The sequence below is a fragment of the Orcinus orca genome, chromosome 19 (genome assembly GCF_937001465.1).
Source record: "Orcinus orca chromosome 19, mOrcOrc1.1, whole genome shotgun sequence".
NCBI lineage: Eukaryota > Metazoa > Chordata > Mammalia > Artiodactyla > Delphinidae > Orcinus > Orcinus orca.
The window spans coordinates 34,758,420-34,786,331 of NC_064577.1; the positions used below are offsets into that span (position 1 = coordinate 34,758,420).

General features: G+C 38.8%; 1 protein-coding gene across 1 annotated transcript; it reads right to left on the bottom strand.

Moving 5' to 3' along the window:
- Positions 1-521: 521 nt before the first annotated feature.
- Positions 522-27,294, bottom strand: PSMD12 (proteasome 26S subunit, non-ATPase 12). Its single transcript, XM_004275615.4, has 11 exons — positions 27,099-27,294; positions 18,262-18,321; positions 18,045-18,173; positions 14,106-14,213; positions 12,445-12,549; positions 8,405-8,554; positions 8,183-8,317; positions 7,048-7,160; positions 5,876-6,050; positions 3,974-4,051; positions 522-2,986 (listed from the first exon to the last, which is right to left on the bottom strand). The coding sequence occupies exons 1-11, from the start codon at positions 27,204-27,206 to the stop codon at positions 2,777-2,779; spliced, it is 1,371 nt and encodes a 456-aa protein (XP_004275663.1). The 5' UTR covers positions 27,207-27,294; the 3' UTR covers positions 522-2,776.
- Positions 27,295-27,912: the final 618 nt, after the last annotated feature.

Consider the following 27,912-nt stretch of genomic DNA (forward strand, 5'->3'; position numbering starts at 1 on the left):
AATTATTGAATCAGAAACTCTGGGGGTGGGGCCAGTAATCCGCGTTGGAACAAGCCCTGCAGGTGATGCATGTGTGCTAAGTGAGAGAACCATTGGTCAAAGCACAATAAGGCACAGCCTGTCACCAACCCCAAATCAGAAAGAATCCAGGGGAAAAAGCCAACCTGTTGCAATGTACAAAACGTTTTCTCACTGCTTAAAAACAGGATTAGAGGGCTTCCCTGGTGTTGCAGTGGTTGAGAGTCCGCCTGCCGATGTAGGGGACACGGGTTCGTGCCCCGGTCCGGGAGGATCCCACATGCCGCGGAGCGGCTGGGCCCGTGAGCCACGGCCGCTGAGCCTGCGCGTCTGGAGCCTGTGCTCCGCAACGGAAGAGGCCACAACAATGAGAGGCCCGCGTACCGAAAAAAAAAACAAAAAAAAAAAACAACCAGGATTAGAGAGGTAACATGACTTAGAAAGAAAAATGAAAAGTATCTGTGGCTTTTTGTTATAAACAGTAAAAGAACTGAAAAAAGTGATCTTTTAAAGTATGAGTTTATTCTCCAGGTTTTCTTAAATATCCACAAATTAGTGCTTTTATTGCAGCTATATCCAGAAGCTGGAAACAATTTAAAATATGTTCTTTTATCATACATTTAACACTTAAGAGATAGAATGGAACAGTATGAATTTTAGAGATGTTTTTCAGTGATTCAACAAAAAGCATATGGAAATTGATAATTACAGAAATAATGATTGAACTCTAAAATAAAAACATAAATTATATAGAAATGAAAGGGTAAAAGGTGTTTCATTAAAAACAAACAAAAAAAACCAGTGGCTCATCACCTCTCCTGCTGGTTAGTAACCTAATGAAAACAATGAGTCAAGTATTCACTTCTCCATATTAAAACGAAGTGGTTCTAACCTTTTCATGCATGCCAGCTTTAGGTCAGAAATGCGAGCCAGGATTTTAGGTTCAGAACATCTCAAATATTTTACTGCCTTAAGCTAATGGATTCTTCTTTGTAACACGAGAAATTGGTAATAACTCTTAAGTTTGCTTGGACAGAAAAAACAATGGATGAGCAGTTAATCAAGTCAAATGGGATTTGGTCACTGGGACACAGTTACAAATGGCGCCAAATCAGAACACACAAAAAGCTTAGTTTGAGGGTGAGCATGTTAAAATAAAAAACAAAGAAGAGGAGCATTTGAGATCTTTACAGAAACATATTTGGCCAAACAGTCTAGGTTTGGCAAGTACAAGGGGAATGAGTCCCTAGAAAGATGAAGTTAATGAGAAGCTAGATTCAAATTAGTTCCAACTCAATTTACAAATTAACAATGCAAAATGATTTTATTTTCCATCCTTTTCATTCAATAGAAAATTAAAAACTATATTCTTACTGCTAATGTAAACTTCTGTTTCTTACCTTGCCATATTTTTCGTTAGTTTTTAAAGATAAGTGATAGCAGATATTGTTATTAATGTGACCAATACATTAAATTTCCAAAGAATAAAATTAGATTAATACTACATTATTCCCCCCCCCCAAAAAAAATACTACGTTATTATTCACAATAGAGGTTCTACAACTGTCCCCAGTCCTGGGATCACGAAGTAGGACGATTTAGTGATCATTAAATGAAAAATGAATTGTGAAAACTGTTGTTTCCAGAATGCCTTTCCCACTCTATTTGTATTTTTAAAAAAAGATCTTATACTTTCTTCATTTAAACCTATTTTAAATAACCTAACATTGTTTCCCTTTTCCATTTTCTCTGAAATCAAATTTTAAAACTTCTAAAATTTGCTCATAGTAAGTGATCTCAGATGTTTCTTTTAACAGTAAAACTACTTTAATTCTGTTTAAAAAAAAGTGTCAACACTATACCATTTGCCAAGAGGGTGGCCTGAAGTCTCTTTTTTTTGGTCATTTTTAATGCATTTTAGGTTGTTATCTAGCACGCATATAATGGAATTAAAGTTCCTATAGGAGAGAATGAAGTTGGAGCATTAATGATGTAATTACACATGGAAGTTAAAGCCACAAAGGAGTTATAAAAATGACCTTGTGTATTAACCTCTGTCAACACAATTAGTTCAACACCTGGTCAAGTCAGGGAAAGGGGGTAACAATAAGCTACTGTGACTGAAACTAGCTTGACTCAAAAAAAAAAAAAAAAGTCTATAGCCTACCAGATAGCTCTGTACACACTCAATCTAGAGACTTTCTACCACAATACTAAAATACAAATTCTTCACAAGTCACAACTTTATCCCAAATGTTCTTATAGGTTCTATGCTGCTTTTTAAATTCTACTAAATAATCAATAGCTTTACAACAAAATTAATTTTATTTAAAAAACACTTAAATCACTATCCCACAAAATGTTTAGAAATACAGGTAACCATGGAAGGTAAACGTGCATATACTGCTTTTATTATTATAGTTATGGTTGTTAGCTGAATGAAAACAAATAGTAGCTAAAAAGGTTTCAAATGATAGAATAACGTATTTAGGTAAGTTATGACAATTTTTTGAGTACTCAGACAATAGAAATGTATTATATATTTTTGCACCAACTGCACATGCAAAGTTAACAATGAAATCGAGGAACTGAAGATCAAAAGGGGCCTCAAATATGTTCACTAGCTTTTAAATTTTAGACAAAAGAGCTGAGAATAGAAAAAAAAAAAAACCCAACATATACCCCATAAAAGTCTTTTTCTTTTTTAATGACTTCCAATTTTAACTCTTTTCTAAAAGCACTAAGGGCATGGAGACGCTTATTGTAGATTATGTATCATCTCCTCTTTGGCTATGAGGTGTGTGGTTTTGTTAACTAGAGACATCAATGAGTTCAGTTTCTGAGACCAGTCATTTAATAAATTATTTGGATCCTTGGGTCTCTGGAAGTTGATAATTCCTGCCAACCTGTCTACTTTAGCAAAGATGGTCTTGTTAACTACTAGATTCGAGAGAAAAGCCTCTGACTCCTGCAAGAGAGAGACAAACTGGATTAAGACAAGATAATTTTAATTATCAATAAACAAAATTTAAGGAAAGCATTCTCTACACTCTTCACTCAAGAATATGCTAAAATTCATTAATAGTTAGAAACTGCTGATTTCCTGCAATGATGTACTTATTTTACTAAGAGTCTAGGGAATGATTAGAATGAGTACACTCAAAGTCAGCATTCAGTTTGAACCTCCCGGCAAACTTAATGCTGTGGGTACTGCCCAAGAACCTGTTGCCACCAGCAATTTGGTCTACCTTCTACGTTTCCCCCTAAAAGGCAGTATTATACAGTTAGTTTCAGTTAGAAATGGTGGGTTAGAATATATGCTCTGCCACTTGCCAACTCTGTAGCCAAAGAGAAGGCACTTTACTTCTAAGGACCCAGGCACCCTCGTCCAGAAACGAGAAGAGTTAATGAACTAATTGAGGATCAAGCCCTCTAACCCCAACATTCCACAATTCCTCCTTTTCAGCTAAACTGTCAGACTCCTTCTGGTGACAGAAATGGTTTTTCAGACCATCACTATACACTTTGCTTAACTCCTATCTCTTTGTTATTGTACATTTTACCAACATGAAAACCAGACCTGAAGATGATATCCCTCTAACATGTGCTGGGTCCTTTTCAGGTGAACTGCAGTCACGTCTCCCTCATATGTTTTATTTCTACAGTTCACTTTTGGGAACCTAGACATATTTATTACAGAAATATATACTTTATCTTCAAATTAATCACTGTAAAACTACCATATTTAAGTGAAGATTTTAACTAGTATAAATAATATTAATGTAGCTATAAACTTGTTATTTAGGCTACTCTTTGGTATTCAAGATAGCTTGGGGAAACTTTCTATCACCTAAACTTAAAATTAAGTAATAAAACAAAATTGATTTTCTTGCTCAATTTTTACAAGTCAGTTGATTTTCAAAATGAACGGTTACAAACAACGTTTACTACTTACATCAACAGACAGATCCAGAAGTTGTGCCATCCTTTTCATCGTTATCCTCGTGTAATACTTGGCCATTATTCTAATATTCTGAGGAGAGAATATAGGGCACAGAGAACACAGCTGTCAGTAAGGCCAAAAGCCCATCCCATTTGTTTTCATATCCAAATAGGTTTAGTTAAAATGTCAAATACTCAGAGCTTTTATTTTGCTATAGTCCACCACTGGAATGAAGCTGGTTCTAAATGTCAATAACGAAACTAAATATTTAGATATTTTGGCTTCTGCAGTTATTTTTAGTTATTCTGAGTACACTCTACAACTCTTCTAAAATATATATAGTCAAAATATAGGCTTAACTAAATTAGTTGTTAAAAGTTGTAACCGTACTAAAATATGTTTGCTAAATGCAAGAATCTAAAGTTAAGTTTTTCTAATTATGACACAAATGTTTAAAAGGCTAAAATTTTTAAAAGATCAAAATCATCTCAAAACGCTACCTTATCATCATAACTATGTAAAGATAACTCAGAATTAAACTCTTAATTTTCACTGGAAGTGGTGCTAAAGTTAGAGAGACGCCCCTTTGTTCTTCTTAATGTTAATGTTATTAACAAAGCAGCAGCACTCACAAGGAAAAAGGGGGATGGTGGGGAGAAAAATGAGCTCATCTCTGAAGAAGCTGCACCTCCTCCCAACTCTAATCAGGGCTGAGGGCAACTCCAACCTCTCAGAAAGCATAAGAATCACTCAAGACTCCCCGCTTTTCCTTCATCCTTTAAATTTAACCAATGACTAAATTCTATTACTTTTCTTCTTTAAAACAGTTAATTCCATTCCACCCACTCTTCCTCAATACCTTGGCTACTGCCTTAATTCAAGCCCATAAAGCCACTTAGCTAGTCTCATCTCCAGTCTTTTCTCTCTCCAAATCCACTCTTCACACTTCCTCCCAGAGGAATCTTTATAAAATACAAGCCTGGTCATTATCCTCTCAGCTTTGTTACGACCCAGCCCTTTTCCGTACCTCCAACTTCCTTTCTCACTGAGCCCTTTCCTTGGAGGTCCTCAAGTTCCCCTGGTTTGCTGCCTCCATGCCCCAGCGCAGACCATCCCATCTGCCTACCGGGACTGCCCTCCCTTGTCTGCCTGCTGACTACATACTCTTCTCACAAATCTTACCTCCCACATCGATTCCTATGTATCCAGCCTGACCATTCCTCATGGTGGAACCAATCAACTCTCTCCTTGTGCTCCCCTCTAGTACGTGTATACTTGTACCATAATACATAATTTATAAATGCATCTTCCACTGTGATTTATTTTTAAGCATTTTGAAGGTAGGGACCATGTCTTATTCTCCCATGTGTCCCAGCACCTTGTACAGTGTGTGGCATATAGAAGGCTCACAATAAATGTTTGTTAATGAATGAATGTTGACATAATTCAATTTGTAGTGACACCAAGAAGATCAAAGGTCAGGTTTAAGACATGCTACCCATTTCCAAAACTACCCAGCGAGTACCAGAAAGAAAACACTCCCTCCACCCCCACCCATCCCTCACATTCTTAAGAAATTCCTTCTGATTTATTTGCTATAAAACTTTGGATTATTGAGAGGTCCTCTCAAAATGCAGCATGCTAACACAGTTATCTTTTCTGAAAAGCTAAAAAGAGGTGGGGAAAAAAAGACAAGAGGGGTAAGATAAATTCTGATATGCTTTGGGAAATAAGACAATAAACATCTGAACAACAAAGTTACATCACTACTACACTGGGCATAGAAAAAAAAAATCCTAAAGTGAAGAATTAAAGACATAACATCCAAAAGAAACATTTGAGGAATAAAAGTTTATGCTCAAATTTGCCAAAGTTTACTTCTAAATTGTCATCTCCATCATGCCAGATCCTTACATGTTCAACAACTCTGTTTTTCAAGTCTTTCCACCTTTTTTCACCTTCCTCTGTATAACCAAAAACATCAGTTGCAGGACTCTCCAGAGAACCTTTTCTTAATTCCATTCCATAGTCTTCAACAAGTGTGGACCAACGCATCAACTCCATTGTGGTAAAAAGCTTTAAAAGATCCCTGTAAATTAAATAAAACTTAATATATTCCAAATCTGTAAAAATTAAGTTGCATCTAATAGCAAATTTTAAAATATCAACAAAGAGGATTTTTACAGTTTTGTTTGTAGAACAAGATACAAGTTATTACTTATTTTACCAACTTTACTACCATTTTTTCCACAGTAATTGTGAAAAGCACATTCCCCTACTTATCATTTTGCTATCTCCTCTATTGTATTTGCCAATCTCTGGACTAATTGACTGTAAACTTACTAATGAAACAGATAAAAGAAAAATAGCTTAAAAAAAAAAGCACAATGGGCTTATGATAAAGCCTATGTCTGTTTTATTATTTATTTATTTATGGCTGCATTGGGTCTTCGCTGCACGCGCGGGCTTTCTCTAGTTGTGGCGAGCGGGGGCTACTCTTCGTTGCGGTGCGCGGGCTTCTCATTGCGGTGGCTTCTTTTGTTGTGGAGCACAGGCTTTAGGCGCGTGGGCTTCAGTAGTTGTGACACGCGGGCTCAGGAGCTGTGGCTCGTGGGCTCTAGAGCACAGGCTCAGTAGTTGTGGCGCATGGGCTTAGTTGCTCTGTGTCATGTGGGATCTTCCCGGACCAGGGCTCGAAACTGTGTCCCCTGCACTGGCAGACGGATTCTTAACCACTGTGCCACCAGCGAAGCCCATGTTGTATATAATGGATTTTCAGAAGCATCTACTTCTGAAAATCACAAAGTCCCAAACATTTATAAATGATAAAATTTATCAGATGATTAATTAAACAAAAGTGAGTTTGAAATAAGACTTCTACTTGATAAGTGGCTTAGAATGGAGTGTTATAACCTCACTGCATTAATTTCAAATGTAGTCCTAAAAAAACACTTTATTTTCTCTAGTTTTATTCTCTAATACAATCTATCAGTAACCAATTAAGAAGGATACACTTAGGTTAACCAATTTTCTTTCAAAACGGTGCTTCTACTGAGACATACTATACTAATTATAAAAGTACTTACTTGTATTTAGGAATTTCTTCTAACTTCTTGTCACCACTTATTCGGTGAACCAAATCTGACTGTTCATTGTCAAAAGGAGCCAAGATAACATAAAGGACAACACTTTTCAGGGCCTAAAAAGGTTGTACAATGCAACAGTTTACATACAAGACTAGAAACAAAATGGAAACTTTGGCAGAAAGTGAAAATTCATGGAATAATTGTATATACTCATTTTTAATACTGTATTCAAAAGTCAGGGGAAAAACCTTATCAGATTGCTCTTCATAGTGCTTTTCTTTAATGTTGACTTTTCATAAAACTATTATAAAACAAATGCAGCGAATCTTTGCTAATTTTTTTTCCTTTCTGGCTGTGCTGCACGGCTTGTGGAAATCTTAGTTCCCCGACCAGGGATCGAACCTGCACCCTCGGCAGTGAAAAAACAAAGTCCTAACCACTGGACCACCAGGGAATTCCCGAATCTTTGCTAATTTGAATTACTACCTGGGTTGGCTTTTTTTTTTTAAACTGAAGTATAGTTGATTTACTTAGTGTTAGCTTCAGGTGTACAGCAAAGTGACTCAGTTTCTTATATATATATACACACACACACACACACATATATATGTATATATATATATATTCTTTTTCAGATTCCTTTCCATTACAGGTTATTACAAGATATCGACTATAGTTCCCTGTGCTATAGGGTAACTCCTTGCTGTTTATTTTATATAATACATAGTGGTATGTATCTGTTAATCCCATACTCCTAATTTATTCCTCCCCCAAACTTGTTTTTTAAATAAATGTATAAAAAAAGGTTCTTATAACAAGTTAGCAGCAAAAATGTGGAATCCACATATAATCTATTCACAAACTTTGCAAAATAATTTTCCAAAGTAATGCTAGGTCTTTATCTGTGACCTTTGTTAGAAGGTAACCTGCTGTACATGTCTTAAATAGTAAGCCTACATTTCTTCAAAGGCCATAAATAATTCATCTGAATCAGTAAGGATAAAGTGAACTATCAACAGACTGAACAGAAAGCAGTACCACACAACTGCGTGTAATTACTGAAGTTAAAATTATTTCAAAAAATGCAAATTCTTCCTAATAAGTATCAATGTCAAGTTTAAGACTATATTCTTACCTGTTGCCACTTTTCACTTTCTGCCTGTATACAGGGAGTATCATAGATTGCTCTGTAGTGCTTACAAATAGACAAATAAGATCCTTCATGTTGATCCAGCTGAATCATTAAGTTATAGTATTTCAACTTTAATTTCTGAAAAAAGTTGACAAAATAAATTGGGGTTTACAGGGTTTCCCCCCAACATTTTCAAAGTAAACTTATAGTAAGAGATAGGCTTACCTCTGTATTTTCTTCCTGGAAAAATTTGGTGTTAATTTTCTTGCTGATGATTTGTGTACGAATGTAATCCTTCACAGCTAGGCAGAGCCGCATTTGCTCCAAAATAAACTCCACTCGCTCTTTCTTTTCCATTGACCCATACGTTTCTACCTAGCAGAGTAAGCCCCCAACCAAGATTATAATCTTTAGTAATATTTTTAAATTGCAACAAAATCAAATAGACATTAAAAATTCACACTTGATAAATAATATGAACCTTCACGCATATTGAGTGTTGATGGTGATATAAAAAGCTAGTTTCCTCCAGGAAATTACAACTTAAAAAAATTATTATATAGTAAAACGGATATTTTTCTTTTGGTGTAAAGTTCTATGAATTGTAACACATGCAGATTTCTGCAACCACCATCACAATCAAGACACAGAACAGTTCCATCACCCGCATAACTCCCTCACATGCCCCCTTTACAGTCACACTCATAACCCCTGAAAACCAATGATCTGTCCTCTAATACCACAGAACTGTGTTTTCTTTATTATTATTCATTCATTCATTCATTCATTTTTGGCTGCATCGGGTCTTAGTTGCGGCACGCTGGACCTTCCATTGCGGCACGCGGGCTTCTCTCTGGTTGTGACGCACAGGCTCCAGAGTGTGTGGGCTCTGTAGTTGCAGCACACAGGCTTAGTTGCCCCACAGCATGTGGGATCTTAGTTCCCCGACCAGGGGTCAAACCCACATCCCCTGCATTGGAAGGTGAATTCTTAACCGCTGGACCACTGGGGAAGTCCCCCAGAATTGTCTTTTCAAGAATGTCGAATATAAGATGCAACCTTTTGAGACTGTGTTTACTCAGCATAATGCTTTAAATAAGATTCATTCAAGTTGTTGTATAAATCAAACAGTTCGTTCCTTTTTATGGCTAAGTAGTATTCCATGCATCGATGAACCCCAGTTTATCCATTCACCTGCTGAAGAACAACTGGGTTGATTCAATCTTTTGCCTATCACAAATAAAGCTACTCTGAACATAAGTGGACAAGTTTTGTGTGAACATAAATTTTCCTTTCTCTTGGGTACCCAGGGATGAGATTGCTGGGTTATACAGTAAGCGTATGTTTAACTTTATAAGAAACTGCCAACCTGTTTTCCAGAGTGGCTGCACCATTTTGCATACCGATCAGCAATCTATGAGAGTTCCAGCTGCTTTGCATCCCTGCCAGCTCTTGGTATTGTCAGTATTTTAAAAAAATTTTAGGTATTCTAATAGGCATGTAGTAGTATCTCATCATGGTTTTAATTTGCATTTTCCTAATGGCTAATAAGGAAATGACAATTCTAAAAATGAAAAAAGATATCAGTTGCAATGCTAACTATATAATAGTTGAAACCGTTATACAAAAAAGAGGCACAGGTCTTTTGAAAATTCAGATGACAAGGCTGATATGACCTTCATGGGTGCAGAATGTAAAGTTACAGTAGATACCCACAAATATAACAGAGAATCAATTATATCAAACACTACGAAAAAGTTTCTAATATAATATTTGGCATACATATGTTATAAATGATTTATAACATCTAGAATGACACTTTTACAAAGTAGAATGAAGTAAGGCTATTATTACTACAATTTGGTCTGAAATGTTTTTATTTCACTGTCTTGTCCTTCGTTATTTTTTTTAATAGTTAGTCAACATATTGTGTGCCAGGCACTGTGCTAAGCACTCTATGTACACTAATTCTCCTTTGTAATTTCTTAAGGAAAATAAAAACACACACAATGAACCATCAATGTTTCATTTTGACATGTTCACTCACTCTCCATGTGTCAATTACTTTGAAGCAAATCTCAGACAAGATATTATAAATATTTCAATATGTATCTCTAAAAGATAAACTGAAAAAAATATCATACCTAAAAGTTCTTTATATCACGAAATATCTACTCACTCCTCAATAGTCTCATTTATTTTTTTAATCAACTCAGAATCCAAATAAGGCTCATACTCTGCAATTTGTAGCTATGTTTCTTATGTCTCTTTTTTCCTTGCCATTTATTCATTGAAGAAATCAAGTCAATCATCCTATAGTTTTCTAGAGTCTGAAGTTTGCAGACTGCGTCCCTGTGGTATCATTTAACAGGCTCCTCTGTCCCTGGTATACCTTAAAAACTGGCAGTTAAACCTAGAGGCGTTATATAACTGAGATTAATTTTTTGGCAAGAATACTTCACAGGGGATGTTGAATCATGAGGCATATAGTTCTCCTGGTTGGCAAATAGAGTTGGGAGGCAAAACTATGGAGCAAATAAAAAGATCAGTGGTTGCCAAGGGTTAGGGAGAGGAAGGGATAAATAGGCAGAGCCCAAAGGGTTTTCACAAGCAGTGAAACTATTCTTTATGATACTACAGTGCTGGAGACACGTCATTATATGTTTGTCAAAATCCGTAGAGTGTACAACACCGCGAGTGAACCCTAATGTAAAACTCTGTACTTGGGTGATAACGATGTGTCAGTGCAGGCTCACTGACTGTAACTAACGCACCACGCTGGTTCGGGATGCTGATAGTAGGGGAGGTTGTGTGTTGTGGCAGCAGTGGGTAGTACTTCCCACTCAATTTGCTGTGAACCTAAAAATATTTTTTAAAAAAAGTCTTTTAATTGAAAAGAAAAAAAAAAAGGTGTGTGTTTGGCGGGGTGGGGAGCCTGAAGCCAAACAGAACTAGTGGTAATCCAACAAGTTACTTAACTCCTTTGAGTCACAATTTCCTTGGCTGAAAAGTGGGGATAAAACAGTGTTGCATGTGAACATTAAATGAGATCAAGTATATAGAGAACATGTTTTAAAAAATGACAACAAACACAATGCATGCCATACAAGTTCCTTCCAGTATTATTTTTTTCCTTTCCTTTATCTAAAATGGATAAGGTACATAATTGAAAAGTTAAAATAATCGATTTAACTTAATGGGGAGACTTTGATGAACTAAAATTATAAGCAAAAATTTGAGCATAGGGCTTTCCTGGTGGCGCAGTGGTTAAGAATCCGTCTGCCAACGCAGGGGACACAGGTTCAAGCCCTGGTCCGGGAAGATCCCACATGACGTACAGCAACTAAGCCCACGAGCCACAACTACTGAGCCTGCGCTCGAGAGCCTGTGAGCCACAACTAGTGAGCCCACGTGCCACAAATACTGAAGCCTGCGCACCTAGAGCCCGTGCTCCGCAACAAAAGAAGCCACCACAATAAGCCAGCACACCACAACGAAGAGTAACCCCGGCTCACCACAACTAGAGAAAGCCCGCGCAGCAATGAAGACCCAACGCAGCCAAAAATAAATAAATAAATAAATTTATTTAAAAAAAAATTTTGAGCATAGTTTACGTACATTTTTCTGATAGGAGAAATGGCTTTTCTCAGATTTCTTAGCACTCTGCTATCTCATTTTAAGGCCTCTCTTAAAAACTGTCCTGAAACACAGCAAACTATAAAGGAGTTTTTCTTTGTTAAACCAATATAGACTAGAAGTTGACCACCAATCAAATATTCATTAAGAATGAAGCCAACGATGAACAGTAAATTCCTAAAGCATAAGTAAATGAATGTGAATTACTGGTTTTATTTAAATTCTAAAGAGAATTAAAATGTTCAAATAAGGGCACAAAGTTAAGACTAATTTGTTGATCCTATTTTTCTTCAAAACGTTTTTAGCAGTTAAATTTGGTTGGGACCATAATTACACAACTTCCAGCTACTTAAACAACCTCACACTCTACAGTACTCACTCTTAATCCTGGTGGTTCAGAAGAAAGTGATAAGGTGCCAAAATAAGCAATTACAAGAAAATATTGCTGACTGTTTTTTTTTTCTTTGCTGCGCCACACGGCTTGTGGGATCTTAGTTCCCCAACCAGGGACTGAACCTGAGCCTTCGGCAGTGAAAGCGCCAAGACCTAACCACTGGACTGCCAGGAAATTCCCAAAATACTGCTGACTGAATGTAAAATTTTACATACTCTAAAATGCAGCACCTTACCTGTAACTCTTGTAAAATGGAAGCTGCCTCTTTGACGTCACCGTTTTGCTCTTTTATAGTTGCTAATGTTTTAGTCAGCCGAGCACGCTCAATTTCAACATAAATCTACAAATACAAGAGGTTTATATTATCTAAATTCCTACAGAAACGTGTTAAAATTGAAAAGGTAGAACTGAACTATTATTCAAACAAGGTATTTCTCTTGCAGCTGTCATGCACTTTATCCTCCACATACCAACAGCACTGTGTGACATTTTACATTTCAAAATCACATAATTTTAAAGAAAATATCTCTATAAAATGTTATCCATATTTTGCACTTTGCTTTGAGAACTTCAGTATGAAATCACTGTGCTTAACAACTAACAGGACCAAAAACTAAATAAATGGCACAGAAAGTGCCTTTAAAAGAACTGATTATTTGAAAAATAACACTTTGCAAAGAGCGTATGCAGTCTATTATCTATAATTCAACCAATACTCTCATTCTGATTTCTCTTTAAATGCAAGGCTACTTTCTCTAAAAACATCTGATCTTGCTAAGTTAAAGTTACTAGCATTTTTGTAGCCATTTGTAATGCTAGTAGATTTATAATTTCCAACAAATTAAACATTAAAAATATAACTATAGCCTAACAAAGTCTAGGGAACTAATTTTCATGCTTGGGCTTGCTGACCCATTTAGCCTTTGCTCTGCAGCAACCCCTTTTCCCCACTCCAGTCCCAAATCCTTAATCTCCAATGATAACAAACTGCTTACACTTTCCTAAATGTACTGTTTCTCACTCTGATATCTCTGCATATAATTTCCCCTATGTCTTAAATGCCCTTCTCCCTATGCTCTGGCCCAGTAGAATTTCTATTCATTCTTAAAAAGCCAGCTGAGCCACCATAAACTCTCTGAGGCTTTCCTAGGGTCCTCAGCCAGTCAACCCCTACCTCTGTGCTGCAGGGAACAGCAAGCACATTGCTACTGTCATGACCAGCACAGTAACTATTTCCATGATTGATCTCTTTTGAGGTTAAAAATAGCGTCCTGCGCATTTTGGACCTCGCACAACACAGGTAGGTGCTCAATAAACGTTTAATGAACTAAACTATCAAAAGAGACAGTAAGTTATATATAAACTAAGTTTTTGTCTTCAAACCACAAAAATCTACCTAGAAAGAAACGTATCTACCATAGCCACCATTTCATACTTGCCGTGTTTAGAGAAACACTAGATTGGGGGTGGGGATGGGGCACAGGCATCAAAAGAAATACAGATCGATTCTGGCAAGACAGTGAAAGTTTGAAAGCTAACCTCACACTGTAAACGCTCTAAGAAACCTTAGCTATCCCAAACATAGACTTCTTGAGCAGGTCTAGGCCATGTGAAGAAATAACCTTATGTTTAATTATTACCAAATGTAAATTTGGGATAAGAACACTAATTTCTAGAAAAATCTGGATATACTAAGACTGTCACTATTTCAGTATATTCACTGGCATATGGGAAGACACTAGAAGGAGATGTATTTACAAAGATATGGGTTAAATTAAGATGACGACATTCTGTGTATTCCATCTTATAAACACATACATATGTACTTATATAAAATGTTTAAACACATAAGTATCTCTGAGTACTTACTGTGAGTTTTGCTAATAGAAAACTTACCTTTCCTTCTGTAACCATTCGTAGAGTATCAATTAATCGAAGTTTGATTGGAAGGTCTGTGATTTCCTCAACGTAAGTACAGCACTGTTGAACCATTTTTGCAACAGCCTAAAATAATAAAAACCATTCATAAGTTAAATTCATTCCTCATACAGGAAAAGGAACTATTTTATTGATGGAAGTGCTGTGGTCAAATCTGGTCTTCCCAAGCAACTCTAGATACTGAATTGCCGATTAAAAAAAATATAAGAAATCAATTCCCCCAGCCCCACCCCTGCAACCCTTAGCTAAGAAGTACTGAATACTCAGTGACAAAGCAGTAAAGGTTAGGAAAACCTCAGGTGTAAAGACCTTACCCCTCTCCACTACAACTGGTGGGTGAGCTGATTACACAACAGGAAAGGTGGAAGAGGCATGTCTGGCAATGTCCGTTAGAAGGCTGGCTGGCTAGCTTTTTTACAGTCAAGAAGGAAAGTATGGAAGAAGTGGCAACAGATTAAGGGCAGGGAAAGGTGGGGGGAGAGAAAAGCAGAGTTTAACAGTGGCTGTGACAGTGGTGAAGCCATAAAAAAGAGTCGGTGGCAGAAGCAGAAGACAGTTCCACCATCTGGGCGGGGAGCAGGAGCCACAGCCAGCCACGCCCACCTCAATAAAATGCGACACTGAAAAGCTCAGCATCTCTTGCCCACAGTTCCCTGACAGGTAGCACAAGCAGGTTGTACTACATTTCTTCCAGCGCTAACAGTCTATGATCTAGGTCAGGGGTCAGCTGACCTTTTCTATATATGTTTATAAATATTTACACGGTAAGTATTTTAGAGTTTGTGAGCCATAGGATCCTCTGTGGCAACTACTCATTTTTATTTTATAAATAAATTTATTTATTTATTTTTGTCTGCTTTGGGTCTTCGTTGCTGCACGCAGACTTTCTCTAATTGCTGCGAGCGGGGGCTGCTCTTCGTTGTGGTGCGTGGGCTTCTCATTGTGGTGCATGGGCTTCTGATTGCGGTGGTTTCTCTTGTTGCAGAGCATGGGCTCTAGATGCGTGGGCTTCCCTACTTGTGGCTCACGGGCTCTAGAGCGCAAGCTCAGTAGTTGTGACGCATGGGCTTAGTTGCTCCGTGGCATGTGGGATCTTCCCAGACCAGGGCTTGAACCCGTGTCCCCTGCATTGGCAGGTGGATTCTTAACCACTGCGCCACTAGGGAAGACCTGTGGCAACTATCCAGCTCTGCCTTTGTAACTCCACAGATATGCCATACATGACAAATAGGTGTGGCTCTGTCCCCCCAAAATTTTATTTACAAAGGTGGCAGGTAGGATTTGGTCCTTGGCCCATAGTTCGCCAACCCCTAATCTAGATTCTAAACAGCATATCATAATCATTGATAATAATAATTAGGACTCTGTCATCAGGAAAATGTTAAATTACATTAAGCATATTTTAAGATAGCAGAAAAGTAAACAGAATATCTTGTCAATTATATCTCAGTAAAGCTTTAAAAATAAATCCCATGGTATATCTTGCAAAGATTTCCTTGAAAAACATTTAATGTTCACATAGCTCAGATCAGACTTAATTATCTGAAAATTAGCTGTTTAGAGACTCCCAGGAGTCCCAGAAGGCGAAGGTTTTATTGTAAAATATAACTCCTTCAGTAAGTGCAAAGCTCTGGAACACCTAGTCTCTCACAAAACAGATGATCCCTCTAAAACTAATTATAATAATGATTTCTAGAAGGGCATACAACTTGATCATTCTAAAAGCTGTGCAAAAAATACATTAACAGAAACCAGATGGGGAAAAGAAAAGGAAACAAATCAATATTCTAATGATAAGTGAACATCCTGCTGCTCCCTGAAAAAACTGTAGGGAAGTCATTAGTGAAGTTACAGTTGGCGTGATGCTGACCCTCTGCACTGAAGTGATAGTGAGTTAGAAAACGTTAATCTTAAGCAATCTAGAAAAGGTTATTTTAAGAAGATTACTAATTTCTAACCCTGATAAAGCAAAAATGAAAAGTTTGAGGTAAAACATAATTATGAGAAAAGGAAAGAGATATTTGGAGTCCCTAAGTACTTTCCAGCTGTGAAGACATAACATATTAAGGCACAAAGAGCAGCTCTGGTTCCAGTTCTGGGGATGTCACTAGCCAGCTGTAACACTGACTCCAACTCTTTCCCCAAGAAGCCTTCCCTAATAAACTTAATTAAAACCTTTCTCTTCCTCTTTTCATACATCTTAGCATTTTTACTATTCTAATGTCACTTACTATATGTTGCCATGTATGCAAGTAATTTTTTAAAAATTTAAAAATCAGTCTTGGGACATGTTAAAGATTGCTATGATTACTTGCGATTTATGTTCTGTACTAAGCTATAGGTTACTTACACATTTCTTCACATTCCAAAAGGCTTACATATAAAATTCAGTTTCTCTATTAGAAAAGTAACAGAGTAAACAGTCCCTCGACTAGTTCTAAAATGTTATGACTCTATGAAATTAAATCTGTATTTTAGGATATGTGCTTTGAACTTTATATTAATACTATATAAAACACATATTTTTGTTTATTTTAACCCAGGCTGCCCCAAGACTTCTAATTAAGTAGCCCTTTCAAAACTGTCCCATAGAAAGCAAGTCTCTTAGAAAATCAGAGGAGGATGATGGTTTATCCATGTTAGTCTCTCAAACCACAGAAATGAGCAGCAAAAATCATATTGAAATGAATTTCACATTCACATGTACTAGAGAGCCTCAATTAAATCTATGTTAATTCTTAACAGTGAATTTTATATGCATGTAAACTTATCTAAGAAAAAGGGAAAAAAACAATCACAGTAACTTTGCTTTTTGCAAAAAATAATTTAACCCACTCTAATATCAAGCTCACTCTCACAGCAGACTAATTAATAAAATAAGGGCTTTGGACAAGAACCCTGTACTTCTATTTTTTGGTTCTACTACTACCTTGTTTTACAATGTCATTACCTTTATCATTTGAAAGCAAAAAATAAAAACCCATAAGCTACTCGGAACAGCATTTTAAAGATAAAATATAAATGTAAAAAGTGGAGTCTATTTCTAAAGAGGATCATTTAAATACATCTCAAGCAGAACAGGAAAGCAGTAAAGAAAATCCAGCTTCACAAAAACACCAAAAGAGAACATATATAATCTTTAAACAAAATGAGTAGTCTGAAATTTTTAACAAAATGATGTCTGAAAATGGCCTCAAAAATAAGTTAAATAGGGGCTTCCCTGGTGGCTCAGTGGTTGAGAATCTGCCTGTCAATGCAGGGGACATGGGTTTGATCCCTGGTCCGGGAAGATCCCACATGCCGTGGAGCAACTAAGCCCGTGCACCACAACTACTGAGCCCACGTGCCACAACTACTGAAGCCCGTGCCTACAGCCTGTGCTCCGCAACAAGAGAAGTCACCGCACTAGAAAGCCCACGGGCAGCAACGAAGACCCAAGGCAGCAATCAATCAATCAATCAATCAATAAGAGAGAGTAGCCCCCGCTCACCACAACTATAGAAAGCCCGCGCGCAGCAACTAAGACCCAACGCAGCCAAACAAAAAAAGTTAAATATTAAGTGTTTAATAAAGGCATGATTAAGTAAATTACAGATTATCGACTTGACAGATTATAACACAACCATTTAAAATAATAAATATGAAGGAGCAACATGGAAATAGAAGCTGCATCAACACTCTCAGAACAATTTTGTAAAAATATGCAAATATATAAAGATTAGAAGACAAAAATAAAAGCAGTTGTCATGAGAATATGGATAGAATTTTTTAAAACTCTCTAAATGTTGTGATGTTGATTTAACAGTAGATTTAAAACAGATTCATAGAAAGGTTTTTTTTCCTGAAAGTCCTTATTTAAATTTGAATGTATTTGTTTTTGATCAATCATGAACTCACTTGTTTTAACTGACTCCGTCTTTTTGACAAAAGCATAATATTTTCATTAAGTAAATCCCATTCTTTAGCCTCATAGCACATCTTCACTACTGCAACTAAGATACGGGATGTAGACACCATATCAGAAGCCTGTAAGAATGAAAATATATTGAAAGTTAATGGAAACAGTGTCAAATGAAATTAATGGCAATTGAGGTTTTCATTATAATCTACTCACAGTTCGGGTCTGTTTTTCCAAAGAGAGAAGGGTTTCAATGACTTCTTGAAGTCTTCCTTCCTAAAACAAAAGGTAAATGAACAATGAAAACACCAACAACACAAAACCAAATAACAGTCTAACATGAGATGTTTCTGACACAGAAAGACAAAATCAATAGCCTATTTTAGAGGAAAGAGACTACTGTTGTCTTTTTCTCCTTTTCATGATACTGCCTGCTTCTCCAGAGGATTCCAGAAGTCAGTGGTTCCCAACTTGGGGCCCACAAGCTACTTTTTTTAATAGATCTTTATTGGAGTATAATTGCTTCACAATGCTGTGTTAGTTTCTGTTGTACAACAAAGTGAATCAGCCATATGCATACATTTATCCCCATATCCCCTCCCTCTTGAGCATCCCTCCCACCCTCCCTATCCCACCCCTCTACGTCATCGCAAAGCACTGAGCTGATCTCCCTGTGCTATGTTGCTGCTTCCCATTAGCTATTTTACATTCAGTAGTGTATATATGTCAATGCCCTAACCCACTACTGGGCATATACCCTGAGAAAACCATAATTCAAAAAGAGACATGTACCCACAATGTTCATTGCAGCACTATTTACAATAGGCAGGACATGGACCCAACCTAAGTGTCCATCAACAGATGAATGGGTAAAGATGTGGCACATATATACAATGGAATATTACTCAGCCATAAAAGGAAATGAAATTGAGTTATTTGTAGTGAGGTGTATGAACCTAGAGTCTGTCATACAGAGTGAAGTAAGTCAGAAAGAGAAAAACAAATACCACAAGGTGTTTTTTTTTTGTTTTTTTTTTTTTTGCGGTACGTGGGCCTCTCACTGTTGTGGCCTGTCCCGGTACGGAGCTCTGGACATGCAGGCTCAATGGCCATGGCTCACAGGCCCAGCCACTCCGCGGCATGTGGGATCTTCCCGGACCGGGGCATGAACCCGTGTCCCCTGCATTGGCAGGCGGACTCTCAACCACTGCTCCACCAGGGAAGCCCCACAAGCTATTTTTAACATTTCAAAATGCCTAGGAGAAACTGACTCTAGAACAACAATGATTTAACACTCAAGAAAAACATCAAGTCTTTGTTTTGGATTCTAATTCATCACCTCAGTGTGGGAACACCTGTTTATCTTGTTCTGAAGAGACTCTTAACTGGCTGTCACCCGTGTCTTTGAAGAATAAAAATGGGAAAATAATGATTTCTTTATAAATTCACCAAAAGTATTTTAAAACATGAAGTTCTGAGGAGAAATAAAAAGGATATTTGGTGGTAAAAAGATAGGAAACCCTGGTTTAATTTTTCAATGACTTTAGAAATAAATTATAATTGTGCTTAAAGAAAACAAAGCCTACCTGAGATTACCCACGCATGCTATACCAAGTCATCAATTGACAATAATCTCCATCTCGTACGTAAAAACAAAACATTCTCCCTGGGGCATACATTAAGAAATGGGAATAACAAAATTCAAATAATATAAACCTAGATGATAATACACCAGGACTAAAATAAGCCATATTAGGAACCACACATTTTGATAAAAACAAAACCACCCCACAGCACAAAGATTGCATTAATTTAAGATATTGATATTACTAACATTGAATGAATTGGAAGTGATGAGGAGGGTTTCATTTATAAATCGCTTTTCTAACCCTAAAGGAAATTTATTTTTATTTTAATGACATTCACAGATGGTACATGAGTACTACTCTTTTACTGATGAGAGAAACTAAACAGCTTTTGAATTAAGGGCACAAATAATGTTTAGACTTTTCAAAATACTGTTCCCATATTTTCCAAGATAACTTTTAAGCTATGAATTTTCTAGGCAGCACAGAAAATGTACTGTATAGGCATTGTTTGAATTTATTTTAATTAAATCTAAAACATACAATTACTAACATTTTAACAATGTTTCCCATGCAAAGGGGAGCACCAGTTCTGAAAGCTGTATAGGTTTACGTGTACAATAAATGTTGGCTAAATGTCCATCAGAGCAGAAGAACAAAGAACAAATCTATAAATTCTCCAAAGTTAAAGGTTAATAAATCATAAAAATCAAAGAATCAAAACCTGTGTTGTTCAAAGGTCAACTGTAATTTCCATAGGGAAATGGTTACTACTTGGCAACAAAATATAGTGCAAAAATTGCTAAAATGCAAAATACTGTTTACTGATGGTCCCCTCTTGTCACTTTTGTAATTACTATTAGTCACATGATTGTGATCAACAGCATGTAGTTTACTGTATGGTATTTTAATTCAGAAATATGCATTTTAAAGAATTGCACCCTCCAATGAAGGAATCACATACCACTCTAGAGCTGGGGTCTACCAGTATCAACAAAACATTAAATGTCACCGTCACCTTCTCAGAAAGGCGTTCTTGGAAAATGCTCTCTAAAGTCAGTAGTCACTCAGCACCTCCTTTAACACTCCAGTCCACTGACTTTCTGCTTTGCAATGACCCTGTGGACAAAGAATGTCACCTGCCATTTCAGTAAACAAAGGACGTTGCGGCTGTAAAACAGGATACTGGTCCTAGATAGTTACGATGCATGTCAAAGAAATGATTTCAGTAAGCCCAGGCTCCTGCATCTTCCCCTACAGAGAAAAACACTAAAATCATTAACTTGAGATGTCTGTTTTTGTGATTAGCAGTAATCTTTTGATGTTCAACTACATGTTTGTTTTTTTTCAGCCAAAACTCCTATGTATTCTGGCTCCTCCATCACCTCTTTGGAACAGTCCCTCAGAGCTATCTGAGTGGCTGCCTTTTTGGGCTATAGTTCTCAGTAATGCCCCAAATAAGATATAATTCTCCACTTTTAGGTTGTGTATTTTTTTTCAGTCGACAACCCCAAACACTTTTCCATTTTAATGTTCACTGTCTTTCTAATCTCACTAGAATGTACTCTGTAAGAGCTGGGGCCATGTCTATACTGTTCATCACTGTAGTTCAGTGCTCTGCACCTGCCCAAGCATATAATGGTGTTTTTGTAGATATTGTGGAGCATCCCTTTATACCTTGTACCACAGTTATTAATGTGCATGTCTTGCCTCCTACGTGGTCTATAAGTTCTTTAGGGCTGGACACTGTTTGATTGTTTCCCTTACACCAACCTGCACACAGTACGTGTTCAATGGATTGACACTGACCTGAACTATTCACTTGATCTTGGCTTACAATTCCTGATTCTTACTGTTACAGTAAGTAGGATGTGACAAATTATATGGCTGACAATTCAGTGCTATCTGAAAAATGTTACCATCAATTTCATTAAATACAACTCCCAATTCTCTAATCATCCCACTTTTCCACCCAATCTTCCATGTACAAGCTCACGGCTAAACATCTTCCTCGTTCCTTTCCTATCTGTTCACATATCTTCCTTGAAATTCTACCTCCTCAATGCTGCCTTTCAATTCAGAGGAACAAGGTAGTCAGAGCTATCAAAACCAAGTTGTTAGAACATGTGACTTTTGTGACTCCTTTTTCTCATTAAAATAATCCTTGTCGGGGCTTCCCTGGTGGCGCAGTGGTTGAGAGTCCACCTGCCAATGCAGGGGACATGGGTTCGTGCCCCGGTCCGGGAGGATCCCACATGCCGCGGAGCGGCTGGGCCCGTGAGCCATGGCCGCTGAGCCCGCGCGTCCGGAGCCTGTGCTCCGCAACGGGAGACGCCACAACAGTGAGAGGCCTGTGTACCGGGGGAAAAAAAAAAATCCTTGTCAATGAGGTAAATGACTAAGGAGTTTATTCAACATCAATACATGTTGGGTATCTGTATATTCTGTATGTTTGTGTCCTTTAACTCCTAAATGATCCAATCTTTTAATGATTTCTTAACCTCAACAAGTAAGAAAAGGCCCATAAAAAGTTAACCACAAACAGTTGAAATGTAATGCCAATCCAATACTTTTAAATGACCTATTTCTTGAAGGGGTCTTTTGTCCAAGCTACTAACAATCAGTAAACTGTTTTACATTTCACCTCCTCTTTATTTTTAGTGTTAACCATGAGAAGAGGTTGCAGGTGACCAAATGAAATGAAAAGACATTAAGAGGAGGGAGAGGGACTTCCCTGGTGGTGCAGTGGTTAAGAATCCTCCTGCCAATGCAGGGAACACGGGTTCGAGCCCTGGTCCAGGAAGATCCCACATGCCGCGGGGCAATTAAGCCCGTGCGCCACAACTACTGAAGCCCGCGCGCCTAGAGCCCGTGTTCTGCAACAAGAGAAGCCACCACAATGAGAAGGCCGCACATCGCAACAAAGAGTAGCCCCCACTCGCCACAACTAGAGAGAGCCCGCGTGCAGCAATGAAGACCCAACGCAGCCAAAGATAAATAAATGAAATAAATTAAAAAAAAAAAAGAGAAGGGAGAAACGAAGGATATATTCGATTTAAGAATGCACGTAGGGCTTCCCTGGTGGTGCAGTGGTTGAGAGTCCGCCTGCCGATGCAGGGGACACGGGTTCGTGCCCCGGTCTGGGAAGATCCCACGTGCTGCGGAGCGGCTGGGCCTGTGAGCCATGGCCACTGAGCCTGCACGTCCGGAGCCTGTGCTCCGCAATGGGAGAGGCCACAACAGTGAGGCCCGCGTACCGCAAAAAAAAAAAAAAAGGAATGCAAGTAGTCCCTAAATAACCATATGCCAAATATACACGGTAATCCAAAAGCAGGCGGTGGGGGTAGGGGTTGGAGGGGAACCTTCTGTGCATTAGAACTGTTAAATACTACATCTTTACAGTTCAGAAAAGGCCCTCATTAGATTAATTTTTAACTCCCTAATGCCAGGGTGAAATAACAACTATTATCTAGAACTAGTATCACTTTTATTATCTCACCAATCTGATACAGGGTCCTCAAATACCAATCACAGAGGCAGTAGAATGTAATGGTTAAAAACAGGCTCTGCAGCCAGAATGCTTGAGTCTAAATTCCAGATCTACCACTGTGTTACTTTAAGAAAGACACTTACCCTCTCTGACCCTCAATTTTCTCTTCAGTGATATGGGCATAATAATATCTATAGTTCCTGCTGCATAGAGTTGGTGTTAGGATTAAGGCAATGATGGCTAACATTATTAGTCACTGTTGTTATTTGCTAGGTGAGTGTTAGGACACAGAAACAGAATTGTACTAGGTCAGGGACTTCCCTGGTGGTCCAGTGGGTAGGGCTCTGCGCTCCCAATGCGGGAGGCCCAAGTTTGATCCCTGGTAGGGGAACTAGATCCCGATTGCACGCCACAACTAAGAAGTTCGCATGCTGCAATGAAAAGATCCCGCATGCTGCAACTAAGACCAGGAGCAGCATGCATGCATAAATAAATAAAGAAAGAAATAGATAGATAGATAGATAGAACTGTACTAGGTCACAACTGTAGGAGATTCAAATGGCCTAGATTTGGCAAGTATACCACCTGGGGTTAGACTTCGGTCTGACTTTTGAAGGCTTCTGCTATATGTGTATTCTCACCTGATACATTCTTATTAATTCTCTATACATACAATTTTTATCTTCGAATGTCTTTCACATTAAAAATAAAAAATGTCTTAAGGAAAGTAAGCACAGAAGTGATAGTCTCTTAAAGAAGCCATGGGATGTAGCAAAAAGAACACTATACCTATTGCCAGGAGACCTCAGCTTGATCTGATTCTTCTATAGACCTTGGATAACTACTGAAGCTGCCTGAACCTTAGTTTTCTCACAAGCAAAGTGAAGGTAACAAAACTTCCTTCAGTTTTATTGATGGGCTCAAAATAAAAAACTAAAGAATGTATGCTAAAGTGTTCCATGCATTCCAATGTAGAAATGCAATGCTTTAAGTATATTTTTATGATTGGCAGAATGGCTATAAAATAATATAAAATGAGGGATAGAAAGCAAAACAGGGAAACATACCCTAAAAAACCCTAAGACAGCTATCTAATCCAGAAGTTGAAAACTGTGGGTCTGTATTAAAAAAACCTTCTACCTTCCCATGCCCCAGCCCTCTTCCCCCTGCCCCGCCTTCCCACAAAGACAATCCTTATCTACACCTTGTTTTGTTCGACAGGCACAGTGGCTTAAGAGAAAAATCAGGGCTTCCCTGGTGGCGCAGTGGTTAAGAATCCGCCTGCCAACGCAGGGGACACAGGTTCGAGCCCTGGTCCAGGAAGATCCCACATGCCGTGAAGCAACTAAGCCCGTGCGCCACAACTATTGAGCCTGTGCCCTAGGGCCCGCAAGCTACAACTACTGAAGTCCGCGCACCTAGAGCCCGTGCTCCACAACAAGAGAAGCCACGGCAATGAGAAGCCTGCGCACCGCAAGGAAGAGTAGCTCCCGCTCGCCACAACTAGAGAAAAGCCCATGTGCAGCAACGAAGACCCAACGCAGCCAAAAATAAATAAATAAAATAAATAAATTAAAAAAAAGAAAAATCAAATGGCTTTAATTTTACATAGTTTAACAGGCCCCAACATTCCCTGCTTCAAACATTTCCATCACCCGCTTGACACCCAAAAAATCATTTGGCATTTGAGTTTGCAAATCTTCTCAACTGTCTTGAACGTAACAGCGATGTTCTAAATAAATGCCATACATTGACTGCTAGAACAATTGTAGCAGCGAAATATTTTTTTCTTACTGGCCTATAAGCTATTTGAAAGCAAGAGCTTTGTCCACTAATTTTATACCCCCATAAAGTCTAGCACTGACTGGGTCTTACACACAGTAGGCTATCAGAAGAAATTGGTAAGGGGAAGATTTTTTTTCACCCTAGTCTCAGTTCTTGGAACAACTGTACTCCTTTAAAGCAATTAGTTTCTTCCTTATGGCAACTATCAATCTAAGAGGTGGTTTGGGGCTGACTTTGACCTGTACGTATGTTTTGTCTGACCTAAATGGTATTGGCTCAAACAGTGCTTTAAAACAGATTAGTGTCCAGTTTCTAAATATAAAGGCAATTCATATAAAAATCCATATTCCTGGTCTCTCCCTCAAATTAGAGGAGTTCATAAAGCGTGGCCTTCATTCGCAATTGGCAAAGATTAACCTAAGGTGCAGAGTTCCTACTCTCTTTCTTTGAGCAGGTGCTCAGAAGTTCAGGTTTCATTACACTTTGCTCACTGGGCAGGACACTCGGTGAGAGCAGAAGCTCTAGAATCAGTATGCCTGGGTTTGCATCCTGGCTCCACCACTTTACTAGCTGTATGACTTTGGAGCATGTGACTCAACTTCTCTTAGACTGTTTTCCTATCATAAAATAAGAATGATAATAATACCTACCTCACAGGGCTAAGGTGAGGATCAAATGAGTTAATACATGAGTGCCTGGCACTGCAGAAAGCACTCAATAAATGTCAGAGATTGTTTATCTGCCCTGCGCTGGAGGTGTTTGAGTTTTCCAACCTCTATGTAACTGGTGATGTTTCTTTTATGTAACTGGTGATGTTTCTTTATAGTAGCAGCTAGAAAGCTCAGAGATGAATTGATGGCTACCCTCCACTTAGGGTACTGAACCTAAGAAATACAAGTGTATCAACTTCATCATCTTTCCCTAACCTTGTCTTTTGTAAAGCCCCGCTAAATTCTTTTTTGGAAAAAAAAGGGAAGCATTGAAAGGGTTCCTTCTGAGAATTAAATGTGAAGTATTACTTGACACTCCTCCTGCCCCTGAATTTAGTATGTTTTAATGTACTTAGGTAGTAAGCTCCTTAAGAAACAAAAACAACCCTATTAGTGAATGCATCCCAGATGAATAGCAATACATGTTTGTGGCTGGATTGATCAAGGAATTTAAAGAGGCCTGAGCACAACCCTTAACAACGTTCCCTGATGAAGGTGACGCAACAACTATCCAAACCCTAGTCAGGCACCTAGGTTTAAATCCCTGGTTCTACGTATTGCTAATGTTAGGATGGACAGACAACTCTAAGCCTTGGTTCCTTTACATGTAAAATGACACACAAAGTTGCCTGACACACAGCATCCCATGTTGCACGATAAATGTTCAGATCAAGTAAAATTTCTATTTCATGGGAGATACGCAGCTGGGCTAAACTACTGTTAACGACCTCCATTAATTATGTTACTTTGTACTTCTGTGCCTGTTTGTCTTTACTCGTGCAGTTCCCGCTCCCAGGGATGACTCCTCCCCAGCCCAATCTTATTCTGCAAGGCCTGATACAAACGTCAGCTTCTCTGTAAAACCCTCCCTTAACCGACCAGTAAAAACGAACGGCTTCCTTCTGTGTTCCAGTAAGACTTTCATACTTGTATGGCACTCACTACCACGCGTAACTTGTGTAATTTGTTGTGTACACGGACTCCTTAGGGACAGGGGTCCTGTGTTAATCACCTTCGTCCCTATCCCTTTCCTGTCCCTTCTCCTGGCCAAAGGCCAAGCACATCGCCACGATGCGTACGCAACTTAACCAGAGAAACTGATTCGACAAGAGCAAGAGAACTAAACTCTCTGATCTAGCGTGAATGCTGACGCGGCCTTAATCCCTGAGAAACTACTCAAGTAAACGTGAAACAGCATCCAAGAAAAGGTAAAAAGTACTAATGGAGCCCCAACTCCTAAGGGAATGAAGTGACCATCTGTCCTGGGGAGGTTCTGGGAAGCTGTATGCACTAGCGTACTCCGGCTGCGGGGTCTCCCTGGTCAGGCCGACCTGGGATCTCCTACTTCTGCAGGCCTAGCTCGGGCCGGGCAGGCAACAGCGGGATGCGCGCTCCAGCCCGCAGGCCCCCTGAGGCCTAAGCAAGCTCGGCGCCGTGACTCAGCCCCTGGCTCCCGCCAACACCCAGCCGGCCTCCCCTCACCTTGGCCAGCTTCTCGCACTCCGGCAATCGCTGATCCACCGTGGCGCTGTAGTCCACCTCCATCTTGACGATGCGCCCATCTGCCCGCTCCAAGTCGCCGTCCGCCATGGTCCCTACCTGAGCGTCCGTTGATGTCCCCCTAATTCGGCACCACTAGTCACCCACACCGGAAGCTGCCGGCGCACCCCCTCAGGCAGTGCGTCGGCGGCCCGCGCGAAGGACCCCACGAGGCCCCTTGCGCTGGCCGCCAGGCAGGCAGCGCCGCGGACAGCCCTGGGGGCGGAGCTGGGGCGCGAGGCTCGCTCGTGCACCCTACGTCCGGTTTTGTCTTTGCTGACAGACTTCTCATCTACAGTTTGCGGTGAGAAAAGCTAGTGTAATCGAATAGGCTATGATACATATTCTTACACCTCTGCTTTGAAATATTATGATTTCTCAGAGCCGTGGGCAAGTCGCTTAACTTTTCTTAGATCTCGGTTTTCTCCTGTCTATAGGAGCAGGCTGAAATAAACGCCGAAGAAAAGAGTTCTCAGGTTTCATCTGGTTGAGAATCTTGGCATAATCTGTGGGATCTCTTAAAGTTAATAAGAGAAGGTATGGCAGTGGCTGAGTAGTATAATAGGTAAATATTATGTTGCTAAGAAGAATCTTTAGAAGTTTTATTAGCTTTCACTTTCCAAACTCTTATGAGCATCAAAAGAGATCACGTATATGCGAGCCGATTTTCCAGTTAGGGACCATACAAGTTTTCTTTATTATCATCCACACCATCTGGGTCCCTTTTTTTAAAAAAAGCTTAAGATCCTTGAACGTG

Excerpts from the sequence above, each read along its gene's own strand:
- PSMD12 (XM_004275615.4), bottom strand. The coding sequence starts at position 27,206 with ATGGCGGACGGCGACTTGGAGCGGGCAGATGGGCGCATCGTCAAGATG. Across the intron at positions 8,555-12,444 it reads CCATTTTACAAGAGTTACAG|GTAGAAACGTATGGGTCAAT; the intron begins GTAAGGTGCTGC and ends TTACTCTGCTAG. Across the intron at positions 4,052-5,875 it reads AAAACAGAGTTGTTGAACAT|AATATTAGAATAATGGCCAA; the intron begins GTAAGGATCTGG and ends TTCTCTCCTCAG.